This window comes from Gallus gallus, chromosome 28 (assembly GCF_016699485.2).
Source record: "Gallus gallus isolate bGalGal1 chromosome 28, bGalGal1.mat.broiler.GRCg7b, whole genome shotgun sequence".
NCBI lineage: Eukaryota > Metazoa > Chordata > Aves > Galliformes > Phasianidae > Gallus > Gallus gallus.
In genome coordinates this window covers 4,788,379-4,812,975 of record NC_052559.1, presented here as the reverse complement: position 1 = coordinate 4,812,975, position 24,597 = coordinate 4,788,379, and the positions used below count along the sequence as shown (strand labels likewise).

Genomic DNA, 24,597 nt, shown 5'->3' with positions numbered 1-24,597 from the left:
GGTGCTCCACCCATGAGTCATTTGTCCTAAACAACACGGGATGCTTTTATTCTAACACAACTGTCAGGTCTTCTAGAAGGCACGAAAACAAAAGTTTCCCTGTCGCTCACAAACTTTGAGGCTGAATTTTTCACAGCCAGCTGCAGATGAGGAAAAAATAAAGGTGTATGGGGTGTATGGGCACCGTGCTGCTCGTGAGCGACCTCGGGGACCCAAGGAGCCCTACGGAAACAGGTGTGCAGTGCCACTTCGAAACAAACAGAACACTGCTGTCATCACACAATGAACAACAGAACGCTGTGCTCCCCTTTAGGCCAAAGGTGATCCATATGACTTGAGTATGCCCATGCAATTTAAAATGCAAGGGATTTTTTTCCCCCCTCTGGTTCAACTAAAGACTTAACAGATTTCTTTCTTTTGTTTCTAACTCCAGATTAAATCTACAGTACCTAGCATGGCTTCTTTCTCCTTATACTTAATGCTCTGCATACATACAGAACATTTCTACGCAAATTCATATACTGGAATGTAGCATATGATGCAGGTCAAAAAGTGCCCACAGATATGTGATGTGCTTAGCACCACCTGCTCACGAGACAAGATTTTCTTTCATGAAACACAACCAGCAAATGCACACAAAGCACCCAGACTTTTAATAAGTCCTGTTAATAAGTCCACATACATGTGAACTGACAGTGCTCTCATGTTGCTTTAAGGATGAAAAATAAGTCTAAAACTGTAAAACCAGTAAAACCATAAAATGCCTTAAGTTTAGAGAAGTGACACATGAAAAAACTATATTTATCATTGACATAAAGGATGAGGAAGCATCAAATACCAAGGAAGGCAGCAGTGGCACAGGGCTGCACAAACACTACGGCTGCACTGCTTCTCCACCCCATGCACTGGGCATGCACACAGAGCTGCAGGGCATCCAGCCTCATTCAGGGCTGCATAAGAAGTCCCATGGTGTAAACCTATTTGAAAGCTTCCAGTCAGACAACTGTAGTCCAGGCAAACCTGGAAGACATGCACATCTCCCATCTGGGTATCTGCTCACTACAGAATCTACTCACCAAAGCTCTGAAGTCAAATTGCCTTCAGGCTATTTCCTTTCAGTATATCTTCTTGGTCATGATGATTCAGTGGGCAGATGAATGTTAAATTTACTTTCTGAGGCCTATGAGCAGCAATACTTGCTTCCATTCCTTCTGGAATGATAACCTTCTACAGCAACTACACTTGTGAGGAAAGAGTGAAACACCCTCAACCCAAACCAGGGACTTATTTCTCTAGATGATGGATTGCTGCGTGCATCGCAGCTATCAGTCTTCACAGTACTCAGTAGTTCTTAATGGACCTAAACTAGACCTTAAAGGCTACCCACCCCTTCTCAGCAGATTTAGATACCATTTCTTTTTACGTGGGACTCCACAAAGTGAGGCATCTCTGAAAGATGAGAACCATACTCACTAATTTAAGCAAGGCTGGTTTGTCCCCTTTTCCATCCTCTCAACATTTTTTGCAATATTTTGACGTTTCGAAAGCACTACCTGTCATAAAACCCATGTGAGAATGGAATCGAAGCCCTTAACTCAAAGGCAGAGGTGTTAACCACTAACCTCTGAAATGCCAACCTATAAACTCATTTTCCATAATACCTCAGAGCTACAACGAATAAATGGATCAAAAAACAAAGCCCAAGTTCTTTGATGAAGGACTGTGTGCAGTCCGGAATAACAGCTTCCCAGCATAATTTACTTTAATATCTGAACTTCAAATAGCGAGAAAGTAAACCTACACATCCCTTTTTTACATGGAATGAATGTAATACTTAGTCCTTTCAATTCCCAATTATAATGTTTTGCTTATTTATCTACTGGTATTCCAGAGAAAAACTTAATTCTTTGAAGTGCATTATCGATGAAGTACCCAGTTATTAATACAGTACCAACCACCTCTGTTAGCCACTAATATTCAATATATATGAAATAAACTGTAAAATGTACACAGACTGAAAAAAGCTAGAATGACAAAAACAACCCTTTTTATCACATAACAATTTCAAGAAGAAAACAGACTGAAATCACAAAGTACGCTTTCCTGCCGCGTGTTTAGGACTTTATATTCTTTCAAGGTTAAAAAGGTCAAAACCACTATAAGCAAGCAATAAAAATTTAGAAGAGGTTGAAGGTTACACACTGGTTAGTGGTGAAGGTTCTTCCACTAATATCACTGGTTAACAGTACTGCTATAACCGCAATGTGGAATGCATGGTGCTGCATTTAAAGGAAGTGGGTAAGGGTGGGGCAAATGCACTGGGTCCCACGATCAAAGCACTAGAGCATTGAATTTTAGTTATAACCCAATCACTGACACCCACACAGCAGCTTCCTGTACTTTAAAAAAAAAAAAGAAAGAAAGAAAAAAAAATCTGTTTCTCTCTTTTTGTAATCAACAACTTTTACCTAGAAACTAGTTAGCGGTGAGCTCTGACTGATCCCAATCTGCAGCTCAGGGCAGAAAACATAATTGTTGAACTGTGAGAACCTCCAAAGACCATTTCAACTGCCAGGTTTCAGTGTATCATCTCTGACTATTTAACCTTAATTACACAACAGTTCTACAAGGTCTGAAATCCAGTATGAGAAATACAGCGTGAGCAGACGTTCAGCGGTGCAGATTAACAAATGGAACGCTTTATGACAGAAACTTCAGTTAGTTTTTATGACAGCACGAGAAAATAACTTGCATTGGGATTCAGATCCCTATCACAGGGCACCTCTATTCAGTGCGTAAATACACACTGTTATTTTTCTTAATACTAGTAACAATTAATCTTGCCTCGTTTTTCAATTAACAGGCGAAGGAGAAGAGGAATGTCAGCTCACTATGCAGAGCACAGTACTGCTTAAATCTTGTGCTTTTTGAGCATTATTAAAACTCAACGTCAATAAATACTGGAAAACTTTCATTTTTCTCAGAAAAAACCCCTTTGGTTTGTCCAGTACCACCTGGTGAACATCAAATTACTTCAGCCTGCTCCCAGCGGGGCTGTACTAAACCTAATGTCCATTAGGAACTCTGTGGACTGCAAATGCATTCCTGAAGAAAAAGAGCATGCACATATTCCCCGGGTGACTTTTATTAGAACAGTCTGGTCAGAGCAGCTGAAGAGCCTTCTCTTAGCTGATCTCCCTCAGCCGAAGGAGAATCTTAAACCAGGTAAGGGACAGAGATACTGATTTTTCAAATCTCTGTATGTGACAAAGCTGTGCTGGAGCTGTGATGTACACCTGTACCCAGGCTTGCAGTTCTAAAGGACCCTTCTTCCTTGTCATCTCCTTGTCTCCATTTTTACACACTGATTTATTAACCTCCAGCTCTCCTTAAAAGACTGCACTTACGCTGAAAAGGCACAGAAGAGCATTTATTCACAAAAACAAACCTATGAGATTTCTTCTTGGACCAAAGATCAGTTTAGGACTGAGAAACATCTGAGATATCTTGAAGACTTTGGTTCAAAAAAGGGTGAAAAACAAGGAAAGTGATTTATGAAGAACATAACTGTAAGCCTGAGATTCAGTCTAAGATACAGCTTTAAGGAAATAGTCTCATGATTGTTATCCCCTCTCCTAACCTTAGTTTTTGAGAAGGGAAAGATACAGATCTCAAGGGTGTCTCAGCCATGCCACACAGCAAGTGCTTGCCTATCCTTTCTAGATAATAACCACAGACAGCTGCGAACAGAACTATCTGCCAACAGCCATCAGATCACTGCTGCTTGCCAATGTCCAAGCTTTGAAAAAAAACACCAACTACAGAAAAACAGTAAAAGAGGAAAAACAACCAATCTTTCAGTTTACAGGTTGGACTTCATATGGTGAAACGATTACCCACTGAAACTCTGCTGCTGACAAAGCTGCCCTAACTGAGAAGTTCTCTTAAGCACAGCATGAAAAGCATTCCCAGAGCCCTTATTTGAGAGCACCTAATCTGAACGACACACTCCTCTTGCAACTTGGTGCAGGTACAAGTGAGGACCCTTGGATGTGACCTTCAAGAGGCCAACAGAGGCTGCCTCTGAAGCACCTCCCTGACCCTGTGCTCAGCTCCAGAAGTTTGCTCAATTTTCATGAAGAAATAACAATTGAGGCACAAATCCTCATTTATCTGGGCATATGGGGAGAAGGACATGGACATATGGGAGAGAAGGGAAACTATGGCATACCCTGGCCATGTTCTGATAACCCAGAACACCCTGCAGTAGCTCCATAGACAGACCAGCTCATGTTTGCATGTCACATAAACCCCAATGAACTTAGAAAGTTGTTAACTACTACTTTAGGAAACCAAGCAACTTTTATTGCTCTGCAAAACCATCAATTTGTAGTTTCTACTTGTTTTTAGAGTAGATTTTTCTACTTGATTTTAGAGAACAAGTAAAGCTTTCTGTCAGACTTCTATTGAACCTGATTAACAGAAGACAAGCAAGCCTCAAGTCATTTTCAAAAGCAAGAAGTTTTACAAAAGCAAGTATGAACTGGGAGCAGAAAGGCAACCTACAGATTTGGCTGCTAATAACTGGCATTTATTCATCCTTCAGCAAGATCTTTATCACATACTTTTTTTTTTTAATTAAACAGACCAATGAGAAAGGTAAGAAACAACGGAAGTTTCTTTTTTGTTGTTTTCTGAGCAGTGTTCCCATTTCTAACACATACTTGTATGCTTCTATCTCATGCTCAAATCGCAGTATATTACTATAAAATTTCTCATGCTTTAAGTAACCGCTGAAGATTGCTTTAGTGTGGAAGGAAGGGAGGAGTATAACTGCATAAGCACATGAGGCTCGTTTGCTTTAAAAAAAAAACCTGCTTTGTTTCCTCCTTGTCTATTTTATCATAACAACATTTGCTTTGGGTAGAACAGCGGAACCTTACAAACCTTGTGTCTCACAATGAGAGGGAGAATTACACATTTAAACAAGGTTTTTGAGAAGACTGATTAAAGGCTGAGTGCACACATCTACATTCAAAGCAAATTATTAAAGCTATGTGTCCAAAATTCCTCAGTATGCACAAAAGAGGGAATGAGAAGACAGACAAATACAACAGTAAAAAAAAAAATGCATGCAAGTCAGCCCTGTGAAATGTATTGCCCATTTCTGCAAAGTGTCTTTGCTAGGAGCATTCATGTTTTGAAGAAGTAACATAAAGAAACCACATTAAAGAAATAACATAGGTGTATTTAGCACTCGTTTGACTCTTTCATGGCAAATAAGATTACCTTCAGCTTTAATACTACTTCTGTTCATAATCTAATGCTGTTCCAATGGTCTGCTTATATCTGTTCTATTAAACAGTATTTTGCAAACCCTGGATTAATCTATGGGACATTCCTGTGATAGAAAGCACTTTTCAGGTTATCCAAGGATCTAATTCTAGCACAACTGGTTTGCAAAACCAGTCAGATCAACAGTATTTGTTGTAAACAGGATGGGTGCCGGTGCACACTTTTCTCCAAAACACAACAGTTGAAAGGTAGACAATCCTCAGTAGAATTATTACCAGACAAGTAGAAAGATAAACACCTTTCAAATTCTGAACGTTGACCTATGTTTACTGCAGAATTATAGGCCTATTCATATACAGAATCCAGATCTCCTTTTATTTTTCAGGTAAGCTGACTAAATGTTTACTGCTAATATTAACTGAACTATTCTGCTGCTGTTAAAAGTACACCTGAAACTAACAATGCGGCTTCAGTTCTTGAAACAGTTTCACTGGTATCTGAATGTTTTTAAAAAATCAGCTTTTTAAAAAGATCAGCTCTAGGGAGGGAGATTGAATTTCCAATCAGTTTCACTCTGGTTTATTGACAATTCCTGCCCATCTGCTAATAATCTCATACCTTCTTCCATGGTTGAAATGTAAAATATTAGGATAGAAAACTGACAACAACTTGTCCTTATTTCCAAGGATGTGCAGTAATAAACTGGGGGAACTGGTTATTAAAAATAAAACCTCCTTACCACTGGGTGGCTTGGGCCGTGGAGGGACATTTTTCTTCGGTGGTAATGCTGGTGTGTCTGATTTGCTTTTGAAAGGGTCATCTGAGAATCCCATTCCTCCAAAGGAGGAGGTGAAAGGGTCTGAAGCTACTGACTGCAACAGAAAAAACAAACAGTGTAAGCACAGTGCATAATATCTGTTGTTTTGCAAAGGTTGTAAGTTAACTGAATGAAAAGCATCAACTTCAATTCCATAAATGTGCCCTCAATCTTTTTAATGTCAGCAGCACAAGATGCTAATACCCTCTGTCAGAGATGCTAGTACTTTGTCTAAGAGCACAAATAATAAAGGGCAGCTGCGCTCTTAAGAAGCACTTAAGCGCTTCTCAAACTTTTACTCCTAGCAAAAAGCTGAGAAAAATAAAAGGAAGTAAAACTCCCTTTTATTATTTGGCATTGAACATTCACACCACAGCAGAGCCTTCACTCTATGATCAATCAGAACCATGAAACAAAGTAGAAACTGTAAAAATAGGGCAGACTGTAGAATGGGCAGCTTTTCTTCCAAGCTTTACTTAAGTTGCATCTATTTGTCTTTTTCTGTAAAATCTTGGAGAATTCTAAAAATGCATTGCTTGAACATACTTCATATATTCAGCTGTTTTTTGTGAAAGACTCTCATAACGATAAAAATGGCACAACAAACTGCACCACGCAGGAAAATCTACCCTGAAATAGAAAAGAACGCTTCGTAGGCAAAGCTAAAGCTAAAAGCTAAAGCGCTGGTATTTGTAAGGACTGCTGCCACCTGCTGGACAGCTATCAACCTCACAAAAACAGAAACACGAGAAAAAAATAACTGCAAATTCCAAAGTCAGTCCCACAGCACTAACGGCAGACTGTGAATACTATCCAGATCAGGAGGTAAGGACATACAACTACTTGGAATACATTATATACTCAGTTTATAACAGTAAATCAAACAATAGCAATCCTGTTAAATGCTGTGAAATGTCAGCACACGTTTTCCACCTTTCTCTGGTTCCCTACACTCACAGAGAAGTTTAAGAACAAATTAGAATGCCATGAGAGATGCAGTCAGTACCCAAGCAAACATAACAATATATTGTTGCACCTGCCAGCCATTATCTGGAGCAACTATCATTGACTGCAAGTGAAAAATAGATGTTACTTCTTTTGTTCCTCTGGTATTTGAGAATGTGTGTAGAAATTGATTTCCCCCTCTTGAACCTATGGTCTTGATTACGACTTTTCCATATGTGAGATGGATGGAAGGTATTTTGCTAAGTAATTGTTGAGACTGATTGGAATAAAAACAGCAGAAATGGGCTGTCAGTTTAAATATTGCAATTATATCACACCCTTCAAAAATGTTTAAGTAATTTTTTAAGAACACATTTGCTTTCCTCATAATCTTTACCTTTGACATCTGACTGAAATCTGCAAATCCTTCACTACTACTGAAAGCGCCACTTCCAAAGGGATCCAATGTTCCAAATGGATCTGGAACAGGTATAAAAAAATAATTAAAATTACGCATAACAATTTTTAAGAACTTATTGCCAAGAAGTAGGAAACCAGGTAGGGGATTAAACAACACTTGCATTTTTCCCTGTGATGTTATGAGACAATTGCAAAGAGCAATATGCTTTCCATCAGTTGGTTAGGAAAAAAAAAAAGGAAAGAGCAAACTGTAGTTTTCTTCTTACCTGGACCTTTTGAAGAGACATTGGAAGAGGTAAAAGGATCACTGCTTTCAAAAGGGTCAGGCTAAATAAGAACAGATACATAATTACTGTTGTGCTGTATTGCTCACTTCTCTTTCTATGCACATCAATATCTACTGCCTTAGGACAAATTATTTCCAGTTTCAGATAACTCTGTTTAGGGGACATACAATGGGATAAAATCAAATGAACAGATGACATACATATTATTTGGCTACTGACAGCACTGAACAAAACCAAAACACATTCAAGTGAAAAGCATATCACACAATCAGTATTAGTTCCTATGGTAAAATAAGAAATTATACTCAGAAGTGTTCAGAAAGGAAAACTACTGTGATTAAGTTAAGTATAAAGTATAAATCACTGACCTTTGAGGGTAAAGTGGAGGGTTTTGTGAATGGATCTGATGTAAACGGGTCACTCTTCACCTGTTTCTTGAAGAAATCCTCAGGGGCAGAACTACGAAATGGATCACTTTCCTTAAATGGATCACCTCCAAAAGGATCTAAAAGGAGTATTAAAAGGTAAACAGAATGTAGTATCTAGTAGTTAGAACAACAAGGAGTGTCAATAATGAACCATCTTTCATTTGACCTCATACTCACTGATTTTTTTTCCTTATTAAAAACAAACAAAACCACCACCAACAAAAACAAACAAAAAAACAAAAAAAAAACACCATGGCCAACCAACAAACTTCCAAATACTCTCTGTACTGTGTAGTAAATTGCAATAAGTGCACGTTTTCAGTGAATATCTGACAAGGTTACAGACTTCACTCAATGAAAAGTTAATGATGTATGTAACACATTGATCTTATTTGCACAGACTGCCAAGTTTCTAAGTTACCACATGCAAACCAAAAGCCAGATCCATCTTTGTGTTTGGCTACAAATTGTCTAATTCATCTGTCCTGTCATGGTAAGGGCTATTACCTGCTGGAGCAGGTGGCTGCTCTGCAAAAGGATCATGCTGGAATGGGTCACCTATGCAGGACAGAAAAACCATTTGTTTTATCCACTATTTACCAAGATGATAAAAGTTTGAAAATATCATTTACTCAACAGTTGGTCTTCAAGGTCTCAGGTAAGCCAATGGTCACTTACTGCCTTTGAAGGGGTCTGCTCCCTTAAACGGATCAGATTTGAAAGGATCCTCTGACTGGAATGGGTCTGTATGCAATTCTTGTGTGTTATTGGTGAACATCAAGGCTTTATTCTTAAATGGATCATCCTAAAAATTAAGAAAACAAAATACTGACTTAAAGGAAACATAATAAACAATTTAAATAGTGCTGGAACTGTTTTAGCAGAAGAGAAATACTAATGCATTTTGGAAAGTAAACTTCTCTGTTTTTTTGTTTAACTGAACTATGTTATATATATATATATCATATATGATTTATATATGTAATAATATATATTATCTTTATATATATGATAATATAAATATAAATTATATTTATGTATGTATATATGTACTGAGATATATATAACACAGGAAAACTTATATACATTTTCTTTTAGAAATAAATACATAATTAAGGGGATGTTTATAGCAAGAGAAGCTGCTTAATGATTTCAAGATTAGGTGTAAATAACAAATCTAACTATTGCAAAATACTCTAAATAATGTTATAATTTTTTTCTTACCATCGCTCCATAATTGCTTCTTTCTGTCTGCCCAAGGCCTTCACTTATGTCTGCTAAATTTGTCAAGCTACCACCATTAACCCCATTGAGAGCTTCATTATATTCTTCTATACTCTTATTGACTTCTTGATGGCTCTCTTGAAGTTGAGAAAGTTTACTTCTTGCCTAAGTAGTAAAAAATTACATAGTATTTTAATCTTTCAACAACGCTGTAGTCCTCACAAAACTGAAGGGTGCACCTACTATTGAATTGGTTACTTCGGAGATTCAGTAAGAAGACAATCCTTTCACCCATGGTTAAACATGGTTGCAAGATAGTTGCTTCCCCCGTCCTCCCCACAACCCCCTCAGGAGTTGAACTTCTTCTGACTCAGACTGGGAATTAACCTACTGAGCAACAATCAGGCTTATTTCATGCACCACTATTTCTTCTCTTCTGTAAAGTCATCTTTCTAGTTGATGTTCAACTTCTAGCACTTTAAAAAAGGAAAAAAATGATGTCATGAAAACTACAGTGAATACCTGGTTTATTTCTTCCTGTGTTGATTTTAAAGACTTGATTATCGTTTCAAGCTGCACTTTTCCAGCCTGGATACTCTGCTCTAACTGTGTCTCTTCTTGCTGGAGGCGATTCAGCTCTGCTTTTGCTCTATTAAGATCATCTTCCTGTGACTTTAAATCTGATTCCTGAGATTGAATCTGCATTTTCAGTGATGAAATCTGAAACAAAACGTTATAAAAATCAGAGAAAAATTTGAAGTAAGTGTACCTCAATACATTATGAATTTATAAAAAATAGAAAGCTGTAAAGCAACTTACCAGGTGTTACAGAAGGTAAAAAATCATAAGAACTGCATGCTTTTTACATCACACAGAATTTTTAGTATAAGCATGCAGAATATTCAATAAAACCAAGAACTAGTAGTATCTTAAATGGCATAAATACCACACTAACTGTAAAAGTAATTAAAGATTGTTTCTTAAATGGCTATCCTGTAGTTTTCAGAACTTGGTTCCTTTTCCGCTGAAATTTTTATCCAGTATTACAAAGCTGATTTTTTAACTGTGGTAGAGTTAAATTTATACAGCTGCATAAGACTCTCCTTATACACTTTCTTGCATGGCATTATACACCAAGTTTCTGATAACTGTACCACCCTGAAAACCTGCCTTTAACTCAAAATACTGATGTGAGGTTCACAGTGATAAAAATACGCACTGCTGTCCACAGACTGTCTGATGGGCCAGGAATAATGCTTCTAACTCTTCTAATGGGCTGAATATTTCATATATTCAAAGAACAATAACAATTTTCATAGGGAGGGACTTCTGTAGATCATCTGGTGGAATGCCATATTTATAACTGTTACAAAACTTGTGTAAGTTAATAAAATCCTTTCTGGATCTCTGTATTTGTGTGGAAATTGCTATTTATGGTTGAAAAATTACACACAGAAAAAGCTAATTTGTGAAATGAACGTAACTTCCTTCAACAAAAGACACAACATACTTGAGGTCCTCAAGGATAAACATACACTCACCACCTGTGTTTCCTCCTGGCATTTCTGCCTTACATCATTCAGCATATCCTTCAGTTTGGCTTTCTGTTGGTCCATTTCATCCAGGCGGTCCTGGGCATCTTGTTTCTGAGCCTCAAGTTCTTGCAAGTTACTTGTCTCCCTATCTAAATCATTTTGCAGTTCCTGAAGAAAATCACAGTTTGTAACTTACATTTAGCTCACGCCTTATGGGAACGACCATCACAGAGAAACAGTCTGGCACACTCCACAGGATTTTCTGTGTCATACAGATTATTTCCTGTGTGCACAGACTTTCTTTCAGCAGGAATTTGCAGATACAGTACAAATCAGTGCCCACAAGAAAGAAAGGAACTGCGATGCAGAACACATGCAATTGAGTTACCTTCCTATGAAAAACAATACTCTTTGAACAGCGATTTCCTAAATTACAGCATCAGTCAAACACTAATTAAGACACTTCAAACCATTCACGCATCATTATCTACTTGTATCAACCAGCATCAGAATCAAACATTTCTGATGAAGAAAAGGAAACTATAGACCTTTCTGTAAGTTAGAGAAAATCCTATACAAGGAGACTTGTCCAGAAACAACATAAGGAAAGACAAGAAAGAAAGCTCTTCACTATATTATTTTAGACTACAAAAATCAGTGATTGTAAGCAGAGGAGTTTTTACCTGAACTTCATTCGTTTTCTGTCTAATTGAGTCTTCCTTTTCCCTAATGTCCTGCTCCAGAGAATACTTCTCTCTGTAAGATAAACAAGCAAATGTTTTCATGATTAGTTCAATAATACAACGTACATACAAGAACCAACTACATATCATTCTGGGAACAGCAAACAAACGAAAATGCCAGCCCTCATTCTGATATCTTCTTTGAGGAAGTAATGGTACGTTTCAATTATTCTTTCAAAAAATACGATCTAATATCAACCTTCTGCAGCCACCTGGAAGACTCCAGGCTGGCTTTACAAAACTGGCTAATTGGATGGAATGACTGGGAGAGTCATTACCAACTTCAGTGACAAACAGTAACAAACTGATTAAAAGAAAATAATTGTAACTGACATATCGGTACTATAAACTTAATTGGTTTTCTTCCAGATTTACAGTTAATGGCTCAACAAGTATTACCTCTGCAGCTGTGCAATTTCTTGACTAATGTCATCCAGTTCCTTCACCCCTGTAAATTCTCCTGATCCAACAGAACTTGAACTATCCTGTTAGGAACAAAACAACCTATTAGAACACAGCTGTGACAAATCTTCCTTTACAAAGGCTGAAGACAAAGGTGGTACACAATTCTCTTGATATGAGAAGTCAAAAATATTACACAACAACCTCTGAGTGCCATGCAATTCTCCCTGAGAGACAGGAGAATTTTCCCTATGCTCATGTAACAGATGGGACAGCTGAAGTACACAGCAGTTACAGAACATGCACAATGTCAATGAATAAATTGCAGGCAATGGTAGAATTTAAATTCAGAAACTAAAAGTGCACCTGTGCAACAGTCTATAGCAAAGCTTCCAGGGAACTCAAGAGAAATTAATGATATTTCAGTGCTCTTGAATCCTGCCCAAACTGATAGTTTCTGAAATTACACCTTATTTATTGAGAGCTGCGGTGTGGGTCATTTCTACAGCCTTTCAGGTGTAGGTTAGGGAAGACACAAGGCACAATGTATATTTATTGCCCACAGCTTCAGACAATTAGCAGATGAGTAGGAAATGGGCCAACACTGAGCTGCCTGTCAAAGAAGCTCTTGACAGACCAATTAGTTTCAAGTTGTTGAAGTGATATTTTGCCAACAACCAACCTTGGTAACTTCACACTATCACAAAATTTTCATCATGCAAAGAGCAAGAATCAAAGAATACAAGTGCAAAGAGAGAGGAGAAGGTACAGAAAAAACTCTGAGTTCTAAGTAGGGTGCACAAACAATTTTGCAGTGTTACAATTACTCACACGACGCATTTCTGTTAGTGCTGAGATTTCAGTTCCTACAGGAGTCAAGTAACCTGACAGAGTCTATAGAAAAAGGATACAGGAAAAACTTAAAAGGACTAGAGAAATAGCAACAACAGAAATATATTTAGAGACTCAAAAGCTGGTTAGGAAAAGTAAAGGAAAATGCTACTTAAGCTACAGAAAAGGTGAATGTATAGACATGATACAAGTGTTCCCTCATGGAAGTTTCAGAAACACAGTGACATGCTCTTAAGAAAAGGAGCAAAATAATATTCAGTGCAAGATCAGATGCTTTCATGACCAACAATATGTTATTAACAGTGATGGAAACGAGACTATAGACTGCCAAGGTACAAGGGATAAGTCAACCACCAACCTCCAGAAGCTAGAGCCTCACTGCCCTCCAGATTCCCATTAACAGAATTTCACATTTTGATGGGAGGAATTTGGTCCTGGCCACAGCCAGAGATGGACTACTGAAAGTCTTTCATCACTTCCTAAGGATTTTTTTTTTAAATACTTCTTTATGACAAAGGAGCATTTTTCTATTTCAGCTTTTCTCAGTTATTAATGAAATGTATTACTGCATTACTGTCCTGTGTTGTCACAAATTTGTCTATTTTGAAATGCAAAAGGAAACATCGCTAAGATGAGAAAAAAAGCCATTCTTTACCATCATATTGCAAAACATAAACATTACAAAATTAATACTCATGGACCACTTCAATCAAGGCACATAAGCTCTGTGTATCTACAAATAATCCATTACTTACCTGTATGGGCGTATTCCTCTCTGTGGGAGGGATCATATCTGGGGACAACACTTGTGGAGGATCAATCCCTTTACTGACCTTCTGTTGAATGAGATACATTGCTAGTGCAAACTGATCTTTGCTTAGCTTTCCTATCTGTCTTGTATCTGCCAAAGCCCTGGTAAAAAATAGACCATACTTACAAACAAGAAAACTACTCTTCTTTACCAAAAAGTCTGAAATAAAAATATACACGCAATTTTCTTTTGATTCAGCCCCATCAGAGCTTGCTTATTCCAGTGAAAAAGCTCCATAGACTGAGTAGTTTTTATTAAACATACTGGACTGAATAGAAGAGCATTATGCTGACAAAAAGCTTTAGAACACTGGAATTTCAAAAAATGATCACAGTTCAGTCTGATCTACACCCCTTTCCCAGGAGAGCCAAGTAAGAATTTATTTCTCTCTTGATTTTTCATATAGGCCACGTCATAACTCTGCAGTAAAATAAACAAATGAGGCTGATGGCTTTTTAAAAAAAAATCTGTTTTAGCGTTAAGATTACAAATTCTGCATGGATAAACTGCCTTCCCAGAACAGTGAGATGCAAAGATACAGCTACTAGAGAATTCTTACCATATATGTGCTAGGAGATTCTGAGACAGACCTGAATGCATAAAAATGTCCTTTACTTCTTGGCCACTCACAAAACCATCCATATCTGTGTCTGTTTTTAGGAAAATGTCATCATATCGCACTTTCTCAGACATGGGTACGACCCAATTCACAGATGGCTGTAAACAAAGAAGTTTTATATCTCAGTAAGAAGACTGAAGGAGTCAAAAGGCAGTGAGGACAGTGCACAGAGCGTTCCTTCAGCACTGAGTGTGCTGAACATATCTTGCACAAACTAATCTGATTTGTAAACATTTCCCTCTTCCCACGAATGTTTCTGCTGAATACTGAATTAATAAATACTAATAAACAGCTATTCATCAGCTGAAAAAATGCTAATTCTTTGGAAATAGAGACCCAACTACCTCCACACAGGAATTTTAGAGGGCAGATTAATTATTTTTATTTTTTTAATTAAAGAAAACCTTTCTACGGAAAGTGAAAATTCTCCATTATGATTTGCTACACCTCATGTTCACGTGACTAAAATTCACATGCTCTTCTTCCATTCTCTGTTCATTTTCTCCATTCAAAAAAATCCCATATTTTAAGAATGCTTACACAAGGAAGCAATTCTCCCTCTCTCCCCCTCCCCCTTCAGTTTACTGATATGGAAGGGAAAAAAAAAAATCACACCTGTGCTTGTTTGATGCTGTGCTTGGGAGACAAACTCCCCGTGCTGTTCAGGCTGTTTACACTACCATGAGATGGGGTAGAACGCAGGCTGTCTTTTGGTGGAGGACTCGCAGGGAGAACAGGAACTGCACCAGGAAAGACAGGCGTCTTCTTTCTTTTAGAAGGTGGTATGAGAGAAGGAGGTAACAGTGAAGGAACTGGCTCTTTCTCGAGAGCTCTATAAACCAAATGCATTGCCTGCAAAGGCAAAGAGGTCAGATATAATGTTAACAATTTAAAAAAAAATGCCATGAGATTTTCCAGTATCAGTAGTTTATATTTTAGTAAAACAGAGACAGTAAGATTAGAGAGAGGGACAAGCCAGAGAAGAACACGATTTTGAATGTTATTATAAAAATGTTAATCTTGATGACACAGACAAGAGTTTGAAAGGTTTTGAGAAAGACCACAACTGCACGTGATTTAGATCATAAAACAGAATGCAGCAGAGAAAAGCTGCAACGCTCAAGATACAGCCGAGTGATTTGCTCTAGCAGATACACTATGAATTGAAAATATAAAGCAACCTACCACAGCAAATTCATCTTTGTCCAAGTGACCATCTTTATCAATATCACTGAGATCCCAGACCTACAGGATTTATGATAAAAACAAGTTACATTCTGTGCCTCTAATGTTAGCTGTCACCATATTAAGCATACCCTCTAACAGTTTCTAACAGATTCTGGTGAAAACAGCATTATATTAGATCTAGCTGAACATTCCCTTGTGAAACAGACTGGTTTAGAGTTTTCTGGCAACGTGAATCAAGTATTTTGTGGAAACACTGGCTCTAATAAATCCAGCACATAAGAGAGATCTGTTTTTCATCTTCCTGTGTTGCAATTAAAGATTCAAACTAACTACAAACACCCAGGGATGTTTTTGTGATTCTCCAGATGGTGTATGCTAACGTATCGTCCCAGTTTGCTTCGTAAGAAAGTTAAGACATTTTAGAAAAGTCAATATTTCTAAGCTGCATTTCACTTCAAAACATCCATTTTCTGTTTCAGTCAAAAAACATGTCCAGCCCTCAAAGTTTTCTGCAAGAGAATTTAAGCATCTGTCAACTTTATTTCATTATTATGTCAAGCACAGGCAATTACTTACATAGAAAGATGCAAAATGCTGAGTGTTCTAACACCTGGCCATTGCTGGATACTGTCCAACCATTTATACCAACAGAGTGCCCAGACTGCTAGACTGAGGCTCAAAATCTGATACTCCTGGCTTTTTCACTGTGCGTCCATACAAATTTAGGACACTTGATTTATGTCCCCTGCCCATTTAGCCACTCTCCTATCCCATGTACAAACTCCTCTAGAACACAAGTAAGCTTCTTGCATTTCTATCATTAAAGTAACATGATCAAATATGAAGACTTCCAAGATGGCTTCACAATATTCAAGTGCGGAATTAAAACAAAACATACTCCGATTTTATAGACAATATATTGAGCTCTTCCTGAAGACATTAAAGTATATGATAATGCAGACACAGCTCTTACATACCATGTATAAATTCTCAGTCATATCAACATGCAGAAAGAACACTAAGGAACACACTTTGAACAGAAGTTGAAAAACACTTTAAGGTTTGTTGCTTTTGTTGCTTTTGCCAATACAAAACGAACGCACTAAACTCAGAACTATTTATAAATACATGTGAAAAAAAGTACTTGGCCATTTCACAGCTACAATAAACTAGAATGTTGTAAAGTGCTCTCTTGTACAAACAGTAGACAGATTTAATGGCATGGCTAACAACTTGCATTTGGAGAAGTGACAAAGCAGTGGAATACAATGTTATAAAAGCTATTAGGAGAAAGGGATTTGTTGGTGGTTTTTTTCCATTTGTTTGTTTTTAATACAACCACAGTCAAAACTTCTACCTCTTAAAATGAACAGGGAGATAATGGAACCAATCTACTCTGGGACCCAAATTACTATTATTACTCTTATTTTTAAGTGGATGACTTCAGACACTACTTAACATTCTTACTTTGTAGCATGCACTTGATATAAAATCCAGCTAAAAGCTCATTTATGTTGATAAATTACACTTTAATATTAAACACTGCAAGTAAGAGAAGCTAAATAGAGAATAGCTAAATCTAAACAGCATACTTACCCTTCCTAGGATATCAAGAGGTAGCTTTGAATTCATCAGAACTGGTTTTACTTTGTCTCCTGAAAGTAAACCATTTACTGGCAAAAGGCTTTCAAAAATACCATCAAACTTTGCTTTTTCTTCCACCTAGTTGGTAAGAAATAGCCTGAATAAGTAAAAAAGTGTGCCTGCGTGAGTGTTGTAAATGAGATCTTGCAAGAAATTAAGACTGGACAGTAAAGCATTCATTCTAAATTTCCAAGCTTTCTTGCAAGTGTCGCCCTGATTTAGGAGCTTAGTTTCAAGGCTAAGGTTGTGGTATCTATGAGATTTTAGCATGCAATGTGTAAAATACGTTTCTACAGTGTTCTGAAAGGACAACAAATTCTGATTACAACACCCATGACAAGATTTTAAACCAACTACAAACTATTTGTTCCAAAAGATCAGCTTCCCACTTAACAGTACAACTTCTGAGTAAAAGATCACATAAGAAGTCATTTTGGAAAACATTTGCAACTGCAAAGCAAGTAAACAGAAATATTCCAACACACGTATCAGAAGCTACTTTATTCCAATGACATATATTGTGGATTATCACCAAATACTACATGAACTCAAGCTTTAAATTAATTCTTCACTATGAATTTGCTGAAATGCTTCACTGTTCTCAGTGGGGTCCCTTATACAAGCATCAAAGTGCCTACTATTGGGATTCTGGAAGAAATCCAGGCAGAAGATTAAAATTCACTGTGTCTTAAAAACATCACACCCGGGATCTTTACAGGCTTGTTTAATACTTAATTCAACTATAAGATCAAAGTTCAATATTCTTTCCTATGCACAAGTCTGCCATCAGTAAGGACTTTTGAAACAGGAAATACATTTGATACAGAATTCTCTCACTGGGAGTACTGGAGACAAGGAAAACATTTAAAGAATGAATGGAATGTGCAGTCTTTTACACTTACCCTAACAGCCCAGTGAGTTTCTGTTGAAGGCGGTGTGATCAGCAAGGGACTGCTAGTGTCATGCTAAAATGAAAGTTTATTTTTATTTATACACACACATACACACACAAAGAGGCAAAGCTGTAGTCATGCCCACTACTATCCATTGTTCAAGAATCATCTCTCTCCTCCCCCATAAATGTAGGTTTTAGCCACATCAGCTTAAAAGCACTGAACGTGCTGACTGCAGTTAAACTTGCACTGACTTTGCAGTCCAGGATGAGGCTCAAACACGTTACACAGGAAGACAGGACAGTGGCAGATGTGACTGTGAAACAGTTAGAGAGCAACCAGAAGTCTCAAAACCATGGCGTTTATAAAACAGATTATTTATAAAACTATTTCAACTGAAGCTTTACTTCTCATGCAATATATGCAAACATTCAGGTACTTACAAATTTAGGAGGTGGCACAGTCAAGTTCAGGCTGCTCAGGTTAACCTCATGGCCGTTCTGCGCGCATGCTACAAGGCGCAATGCAACATAGAAACCCTAAAACAATAGTGCTTTCTATTAAAATAAGCAACCAGTTTAACTCACCCACTCCAATAATCCACTCAGGGTTTTTACCAACAGTGTACACATGACCCCAAGTAAAGCATGGAAACAACAGACATACGGCCCCATGCAGGAACTGCACTGCAGCAATACCTCACTGCTTTCATAGAGGATTCAGAAAAGACTTTGCAGTGACATGGAACTAGGAGTAAAAAACTTCAGAGCTGGTTTTTAAGGGCTGTCTCATAACTATTTCTAACATTTTTTCTTAAGAATTAATAACATTCAGAAAACAAACCAACAACGCTCCATATCTACACATATCTAGAGCACGTGTTATTCCAAGTCATTCAAATAATGCTAGTTATCTTTTTCAGTGCGAGGAATATTTCTAAAATAGATCCTAAAATTATAGTTGGTATTTATTACTCTCAATGACTGCGTGTCTATGTATCACACACACTGATTATTTAGAAAACAAGAGGAGCAGAAATAAGAACTAACTTCTCCAGCAGCCTCACTGAGTAACACACTTGAATATGAGCAGCACCAAAAAAAAAAGTCATCTTGTAAATGAAAATTTAGAGGGGGAAAAAAAAAGCTAAGGGTAACCACTATGGATATCAGGGTTTCCTGGAGTCAAGGCTCCACTGTGAAAGGTAATGTAAGAGGTTAATGGGTACATTTTACTTACCTGTTTATCCAAGTACCCTTTACCTTCTGGATCAGCCAAATCCCATATCTGTGGAGATACAAAATAAAAGCCATTGAAACTTTAACAGAAAATTTAACTCAGCTCAACAATTAGTACTATACGCCTTTTCAAACTGTTCATTGCAATTGCCAAGTTATGAAATATAGTTCTATTTAATTCTCAAGTTAACAACAAAAATGTTACACTACAGACAAGTTTTCCTCACAGATCCCTACAAAGCCCAGAACAAGACCCTGAAGCTCTTAACAGCCTGTAGTTAACCTGCAGGTCAAAGGATCTGATTCACACTCCATCTCACCCGCTTTCACTAACCCCTTCTGCCCAGTCTTAGCTGCAGTGAAACAAATGCACAGATAATTACTGCAAAAATTGTCTCATTCCTCCAACTTACCTTTCCAAGGATAATATCAGACAGCCCAGACTTCTTAAGAAACAGTGCAGCTTCATTTGCCCCAACTCTCCCCGTGTATGTTGGATCTACCTGAAAGACAGAAGTTTGGATTCAGCTGAAGGATGCCATGAAGGTGGAGACAAGAAATGAAATGTCTGATTCATGCTTCTGTAACAACTCATATGGTTACCACTCAGTGGAAAGAATTTATAGAAGTTTAGCATGGGAAAGAGGAGAAGGAAATTGTGCTTCAATCTCCTTAAAAACTTACCTGTTTGTAATAAGTTTCGTACAATGGAATCCCAGCAGAAAACTGAAAAACAAGAGGGATGATAAGAAAATAATGAACTGCAATCAAGGATAGCCTACATTTAGTGACAACAAGAAAAATAAAAAGCACACACTACCTTGTGCAGTATTTTTATCAAAAAATATTTATTTTTTAAAGAGTTAAGAAAAAAAATGAACACTGGGGTTTATTAACAAATGTCATAATTCCCTGGCAATGCTGTTCGAAGATTTCAGCTTGGTGTTACCACTGCATTACACAAAAGCAGCAAACACAAACGGTGTGTTCTTGGTGTACTGAACAGGCAGGCTCCTCTCGCTGAGGTTCCAAGGAAATGAGAACCGAAATGCCTAAAGAGGAGAAGCCCCAAACATATCTCCTCATTTGCCTCCTACAACAGAGACAAGTCCTAGCTGTTCAGTTACACCTCCACACTGTTCTCCAGCATTGCTACCAACAGCAAAAATACTACAATCCAACCACTGTATCAAACAAGTCACCCCTTATGGCAGCCAAAGGCCTTAAAAGGCAAACAACAAAACAACCCAATAAAAAAGTTAATGACTGAGATGCAGGGATGTTGAAACGTCCCCAAGTGCACTCGGGACAATTGCTCTCCACCTGCAGGACATTACTCAGACACCCAACAAAGGATTCCTTCATTCACTGTCACCTCCCAACCTCCACCTTCCTCCTGGTCACCCAAGCAGGCTTCTGGATCCCACAGCACCAAGAAGGGAGAGAGAAATAGGACAAAAGAAAATGAAGACCAATCAGGAGGAGGAAACTTCATATTACATGGAGAATCCTCCTATACATTTCAAATAAACAGAGCAAATCTTAATTTAAGGTACTATCCAAAATAACTAACCCTTATTCATTAGAAGTGAACACTGAGCTCTTTGAATGCTGATTGTTCTACCAGGCTCAATACAATTTTCAGAACTTTCTTAAACATCTTAAATGTTCTCCACTTAAACCCATCAGTGAAATAAGCCAATGCATTCTGCACACCACCAGATGCCCTTGCTCTTCCAGAAGCAGGACAAGAGTTTCAGAAGAAAGCTGTGACCATAACTCGTAAGCCTGACTCATCCTTTCGCTAGCTAAACGAACAGCATGGATAAGCGTTGTGCTCCAGTACAGAGTAGGAAATGCATCATTCAAAGATGAGGAAATAGGAAATAGTCTGTCCAACTCTGAACAAAACATGGTATGCTTTAGCTAACTACACCCAATCGGACACCTCCCACCACTGGAGAGCCCAGAGCAGCCACAGCCAGCTACAAACTCCTCCAACTGCTTTGGCAAGCATCCTAGAGAACAGAACACACAGACTGGATTCATCCCAGATAGAGCAAACCACTCCAGCAGCAGCATGGAATGATCTCACCCTATCACCAGACATTCTTCCCATCTTCACCTGATACTGTCAGCCATGACATACAGCTGACTTACCTGACAGAGGAGGCAGGAATCCAGGGTGATGTGCTTAATGCTGAGAGGTTTCACCCACAGCGCTGTGAATTCACCCAAGTGCTGCTGGAAGCACTTCATCGCTCTGCTCTCTACTTGCACAGTTTTACAAAGATTAAGCCTTTCTGACCAATTTACCTAAATGACTGCATCTTTGTGATGAAGCAGACCAGACAAAATGGGCTCAAGTGACAAAAATAGCATAGCTGCATATCTACCCATCACACTATGCAGTACACGCTCACATCTCCACGTCCCTTAACACAGATCTGAGAAAAAGGCCGCAGTAAGCTGCTGCCATCAGAACAATTACCAAACTAATTAGTTTAGCAGTATTAGTAAACTAATACTAAACCAGTTCCTAGCAGTCCTCTTTGCTGAGGTCACATCAGGGCCACAAAGGACATTGCATCAGGTGAACGCTTTGCTTTGTGCCCTCCTGCTTCACAACTTCTGGCTGTTCTCATCACATCACATCACACGGTGGCTGAGAACAGGTACTTTGAAAGGGAAAAACCAACCGTCCCACAAGGATGAAAGCCAAAAGACAACAACTGCTGCCCCAGAAAGATCACCTTTGCCCTGACTCTACCTGCTGAGTACCCTAAGCTGCCTCAGAGGACACAACGACCAAACCACCAGAACTGCTCCAGCATCTCTAATGCAACTCTCCATGACTTTCAAAGGTTGTAAGTCAAACACGCCCAGCAGAGTGAAAGACTAGAGATAAGGTGACCAAATACTCAAGATAATAAAGCTATCAAAGGTAAAACAAAACCGGTTTCCATTGTTATTTAACACCAAGAAGTGATTTTATGTGCTGGCTCTCAAACTTCGTGCACAGCCATCTTAACCAAGGACAGCTGAGACTTGTTAAGCACTGTGCCTAAAAACAGGACGTCACAGAGCAGGAAGAACACTATAATTAAATTCATGTATTAAAACAAATAGAGCTAAATGCTTTCACGTGTCTCAGCTGCACATGTTGCTCGTGGCTCCTAATATGTTGCCATCAACATTCTTATATCTGAGTAAATGCATTTCAACACAACGGCTGTATAATCCCTCCTATTCCTTTTGATACCATTCCAGGCATTTATTATAACAAGTGGGTATCTCTGCAGTAATCATGAAATTGAGGCCATTAACAAAGGAAGTTTATTCATTTCCAGCACAATTCTGTTTGCTGCCCTCAGCACAGCCAGGGTACTCCTGGCAGTTCAACACAGAGAGAAGCATTTCTCTTGAAAACTACAGTGCTTCCAACGAATGAATTGTAAAATAACGCCAGCATAGCAGATGTATTCACAGAATATATTCACAAGGGCTCTTTTTTTCCTCAAGACAATGCACTGTGTTATACAGCAGAAAATACGACTGATACCATCAGAATCTGCATGGTCTGTAGTAGAAGAAACACTTGCTGCGTTTTTACCCACATTCAACAACAAACTCTTTCAAATCCAGAGATTATTTTATGTAGATGTTTTGCAACGCTTTGCTTCACTGGAAAACTTCTGTCAACAGTTTGCACACTCATGGATGTGTCAGACTTTTCTGAACGTCCATTTAACGACAAGATGTTAATCAGGAGCCTTCCTGCTACTCAGAAAGCTAAGAAAAAGCAGTGCTCTCTTTATAAGGAACACGGCAAATTCGTGATACCCAAACGTAATGTAGCTTCATAAAAAGGTAAGCTCTCCGTGCCACAAACGGCACTCCTGTATGGTGCCAGGAGTTGGACTCGGTGACCCTCAGGGGTCCCTTCCAGCTCGGGATGTTCCACGTTCCTATGAAAGTTCACAACTACAATGAAACGGATATGTTTGAGTAACACGAATTAGCAGCAGCGGCTGTTACGAACGACACAGATTTTGTTTTGTTCATGGGGCTTCTGCTTTCATTTGGAGAAAATAAGTAAACTGAGCATCTTCACGTACACAACAAATGGCGATCACGCTGCTCAGCCTTAAATTATCTGGGGAAATTAACCCACAGAACTCCGTGACAGCAGCAGCACCGCCCCATGCCGTGCAGGCCCCGGGCCCCGCAGCTGAGGGAACGCCCCGTCCCTCAGCCCGAGTCCTTCCCCCGCGGACCCGCGCCCACGCTGACGCTGCTCGCGCACTCCAGACGTTCAATACGCTCAGGACATCCCAGCAGCCGAAGAAGGCGCGTTAAGAGCCGGGAGCGCCGGCTGATGCGACCACCGCCGGCGGACGGAGCGAAGCGGAGCGCGATCCCCGTCCCGCAGCCCGGCCCCGCGGCGGGAGGCCCCCACAGCACCCGGAGCTGCGCGACCTCCCGGCGCCGCCGCAGCGCGGCCTGCAGGACGGAGCCCTCCGCGCCCCCGCAGCGGCCGCCGCCCGCGCCCCGCCCAGGAGCCGCTCCCCGCCGCGTCCCTCCGCTCCCCCGGCCGCGGGCAAACGCCGGGCCTGTGCCCCAGCGCCGACCCGGCCCCGGATGCACCTCCCGCGGCAGGAGGACCCGCAGCGGGCCGGGCCCGCGCTCCCTTCCCCGAGCCGCGCTCAGCCGCCGGGCCTCGGAGCCCCTCGGCTCGCCTCAGCCGAACCCCGGCGGGTGGGCCGGGCCGGTTACCTGCTGGCCGAGGGGGATGAGCGCCGCCATCTTCCTCCCGCTGATTCGGGCAGCGGCCGAGGCGGGAGAGGGCGGGGCGAGCGGCGGCGGGAGGCAGTGCGGGGCCGGGTCAGGGGGCGGGGGCTGCGCCGGGCCGGGCTGAGCTGCGCCGGGCCGGGCGCCGCCTCAAAGCGCGGACAAAGCGGCCGTAGCTTATCGGGCGCCGGCAGCCGTCCCCGCCCCGAGGAGCCGTGCCGCGGTAGTCGCCGTTGTCCCGGCCGCGGCTCTGCTGCAGCCGCCTCACGCGGAGCTGATGGTGATGAGCTGCCTACGGCACGGGCACAGTAGGGCTGCGGAACGGAGAGCCACGCTGGGGAGCAGTGTGCCAGGTAACCGAGGCGAGGCCCTACTCGAACACTGAGCTGCAGCAGCTGCATCCAAGTTCGTTTTTTACTTTGTTACACAAAGTCTCATCAAAAACAAACTTCATTCACCCCATTA

At 39.9% G+C, this 24,597-nt stretch overlaps 1 protein-coding gene across 11 annotated transcripts in view; it reads right to left on the bottom strand.

The window, feature by feature from the left end:
- Window positions 1–24,214, bottom strand: part of EPS15L1 (epidermal growth factor receptor pathway substrate 15 like 1) — a 36,963-nt gene extending 12,749 nt beyond the window's left edge. For 2 of the 11 annotated variants that reach the window (XM_040653801.2, XM_040653807.2), the window contains exons 1-23: window positions 21,502–24,214; window positions 20,026–20,067; window positions 19,755–19,844; window positions 19,343–19,390; window positions 18,547–18,642; window positions 18,113–18,175; window positions 17,163–17,288; window positions 15,564–15,623; window positions 14,994–15,230; window positions 14,319–14,476; window positions 13,704–13,860; window positions 12,928–12,990; window positions 12,094–12,179; window positions 11,635–11,707; window positions 10,958–11,119; window positions 9,939–10,136; window positions 9,417–9,581; window positions 8,871–8,997; window positions 8,700–8,750; window positions 8,133–8,269; window positions 7,744–7,804; window positions 7,455–7,537; window positions 6,035–6,167 (exon numbers count right to left, since the gene is read on the bottom strand). In XM_040653801.2, the coding sequence (XP_040509735.1) occupies window positions 6,035–6,167; window positions 7,455–7,537; window positions 7,744–7,804; window positions 8,133–8,269; window positions 8,700–8,750; window positions 8,871–8,997; window positions 9,417–9,581; window positions 9,939–10,136; window positions 10,958–11,119; window positions 11,635–11,707; window positions 12,094–12,179; window positions 12,928–12,990; window positions 13,704–13,860; window positions 14,319–14,476; window positions 14,994–15,230; window positions 15,564–15,623; window positions 17,163–17,288; window positions 18,113–18,175; window positions 18,547–18,642; window positions 19,343–19,390; window positions 19,755–19,844; window positions 20,026–20,067; window positions 21,502–21,600 (2,515 nt within the window). In that variant the 5' untranslated portion in view covers window positions 21,601–24,214. Of the gene's footprint in view, window positions 1–6,034; window positions 6,168–7,454; window positions 7,538–7,743; window positions 7,805–8,132; window positions 8,270–8,699; window positions 8,751–8,870; window positions 8,998–9,416; window positions 9,582–9,938; window positions 10,137–10,957; window positions 11,120–11,634; window positions 11,708–12,093; window positions 12,180–12,927; window positions 12,991–13,703; window positions 13,861–14,318; window positions 14,477–14,993; window positions 15,231–15,563; window positions 15,624–17,162; window positions 17,308–18,112; window positions 18,176–18,546; window positions 18,643–19,342; window positions 19,391–19,754; window positions 19,845–20,025; window positions 20,068–21,501 lie in introns of those variants that run through there. The other 9 variants (XM_025144413.3, XM_040653802.2, XM_040653803.2 and 6 more) reach the window with 9 other exon arrangements.
- Window positions 24,215–24,597: the final 383 nt, after the last annotated feature.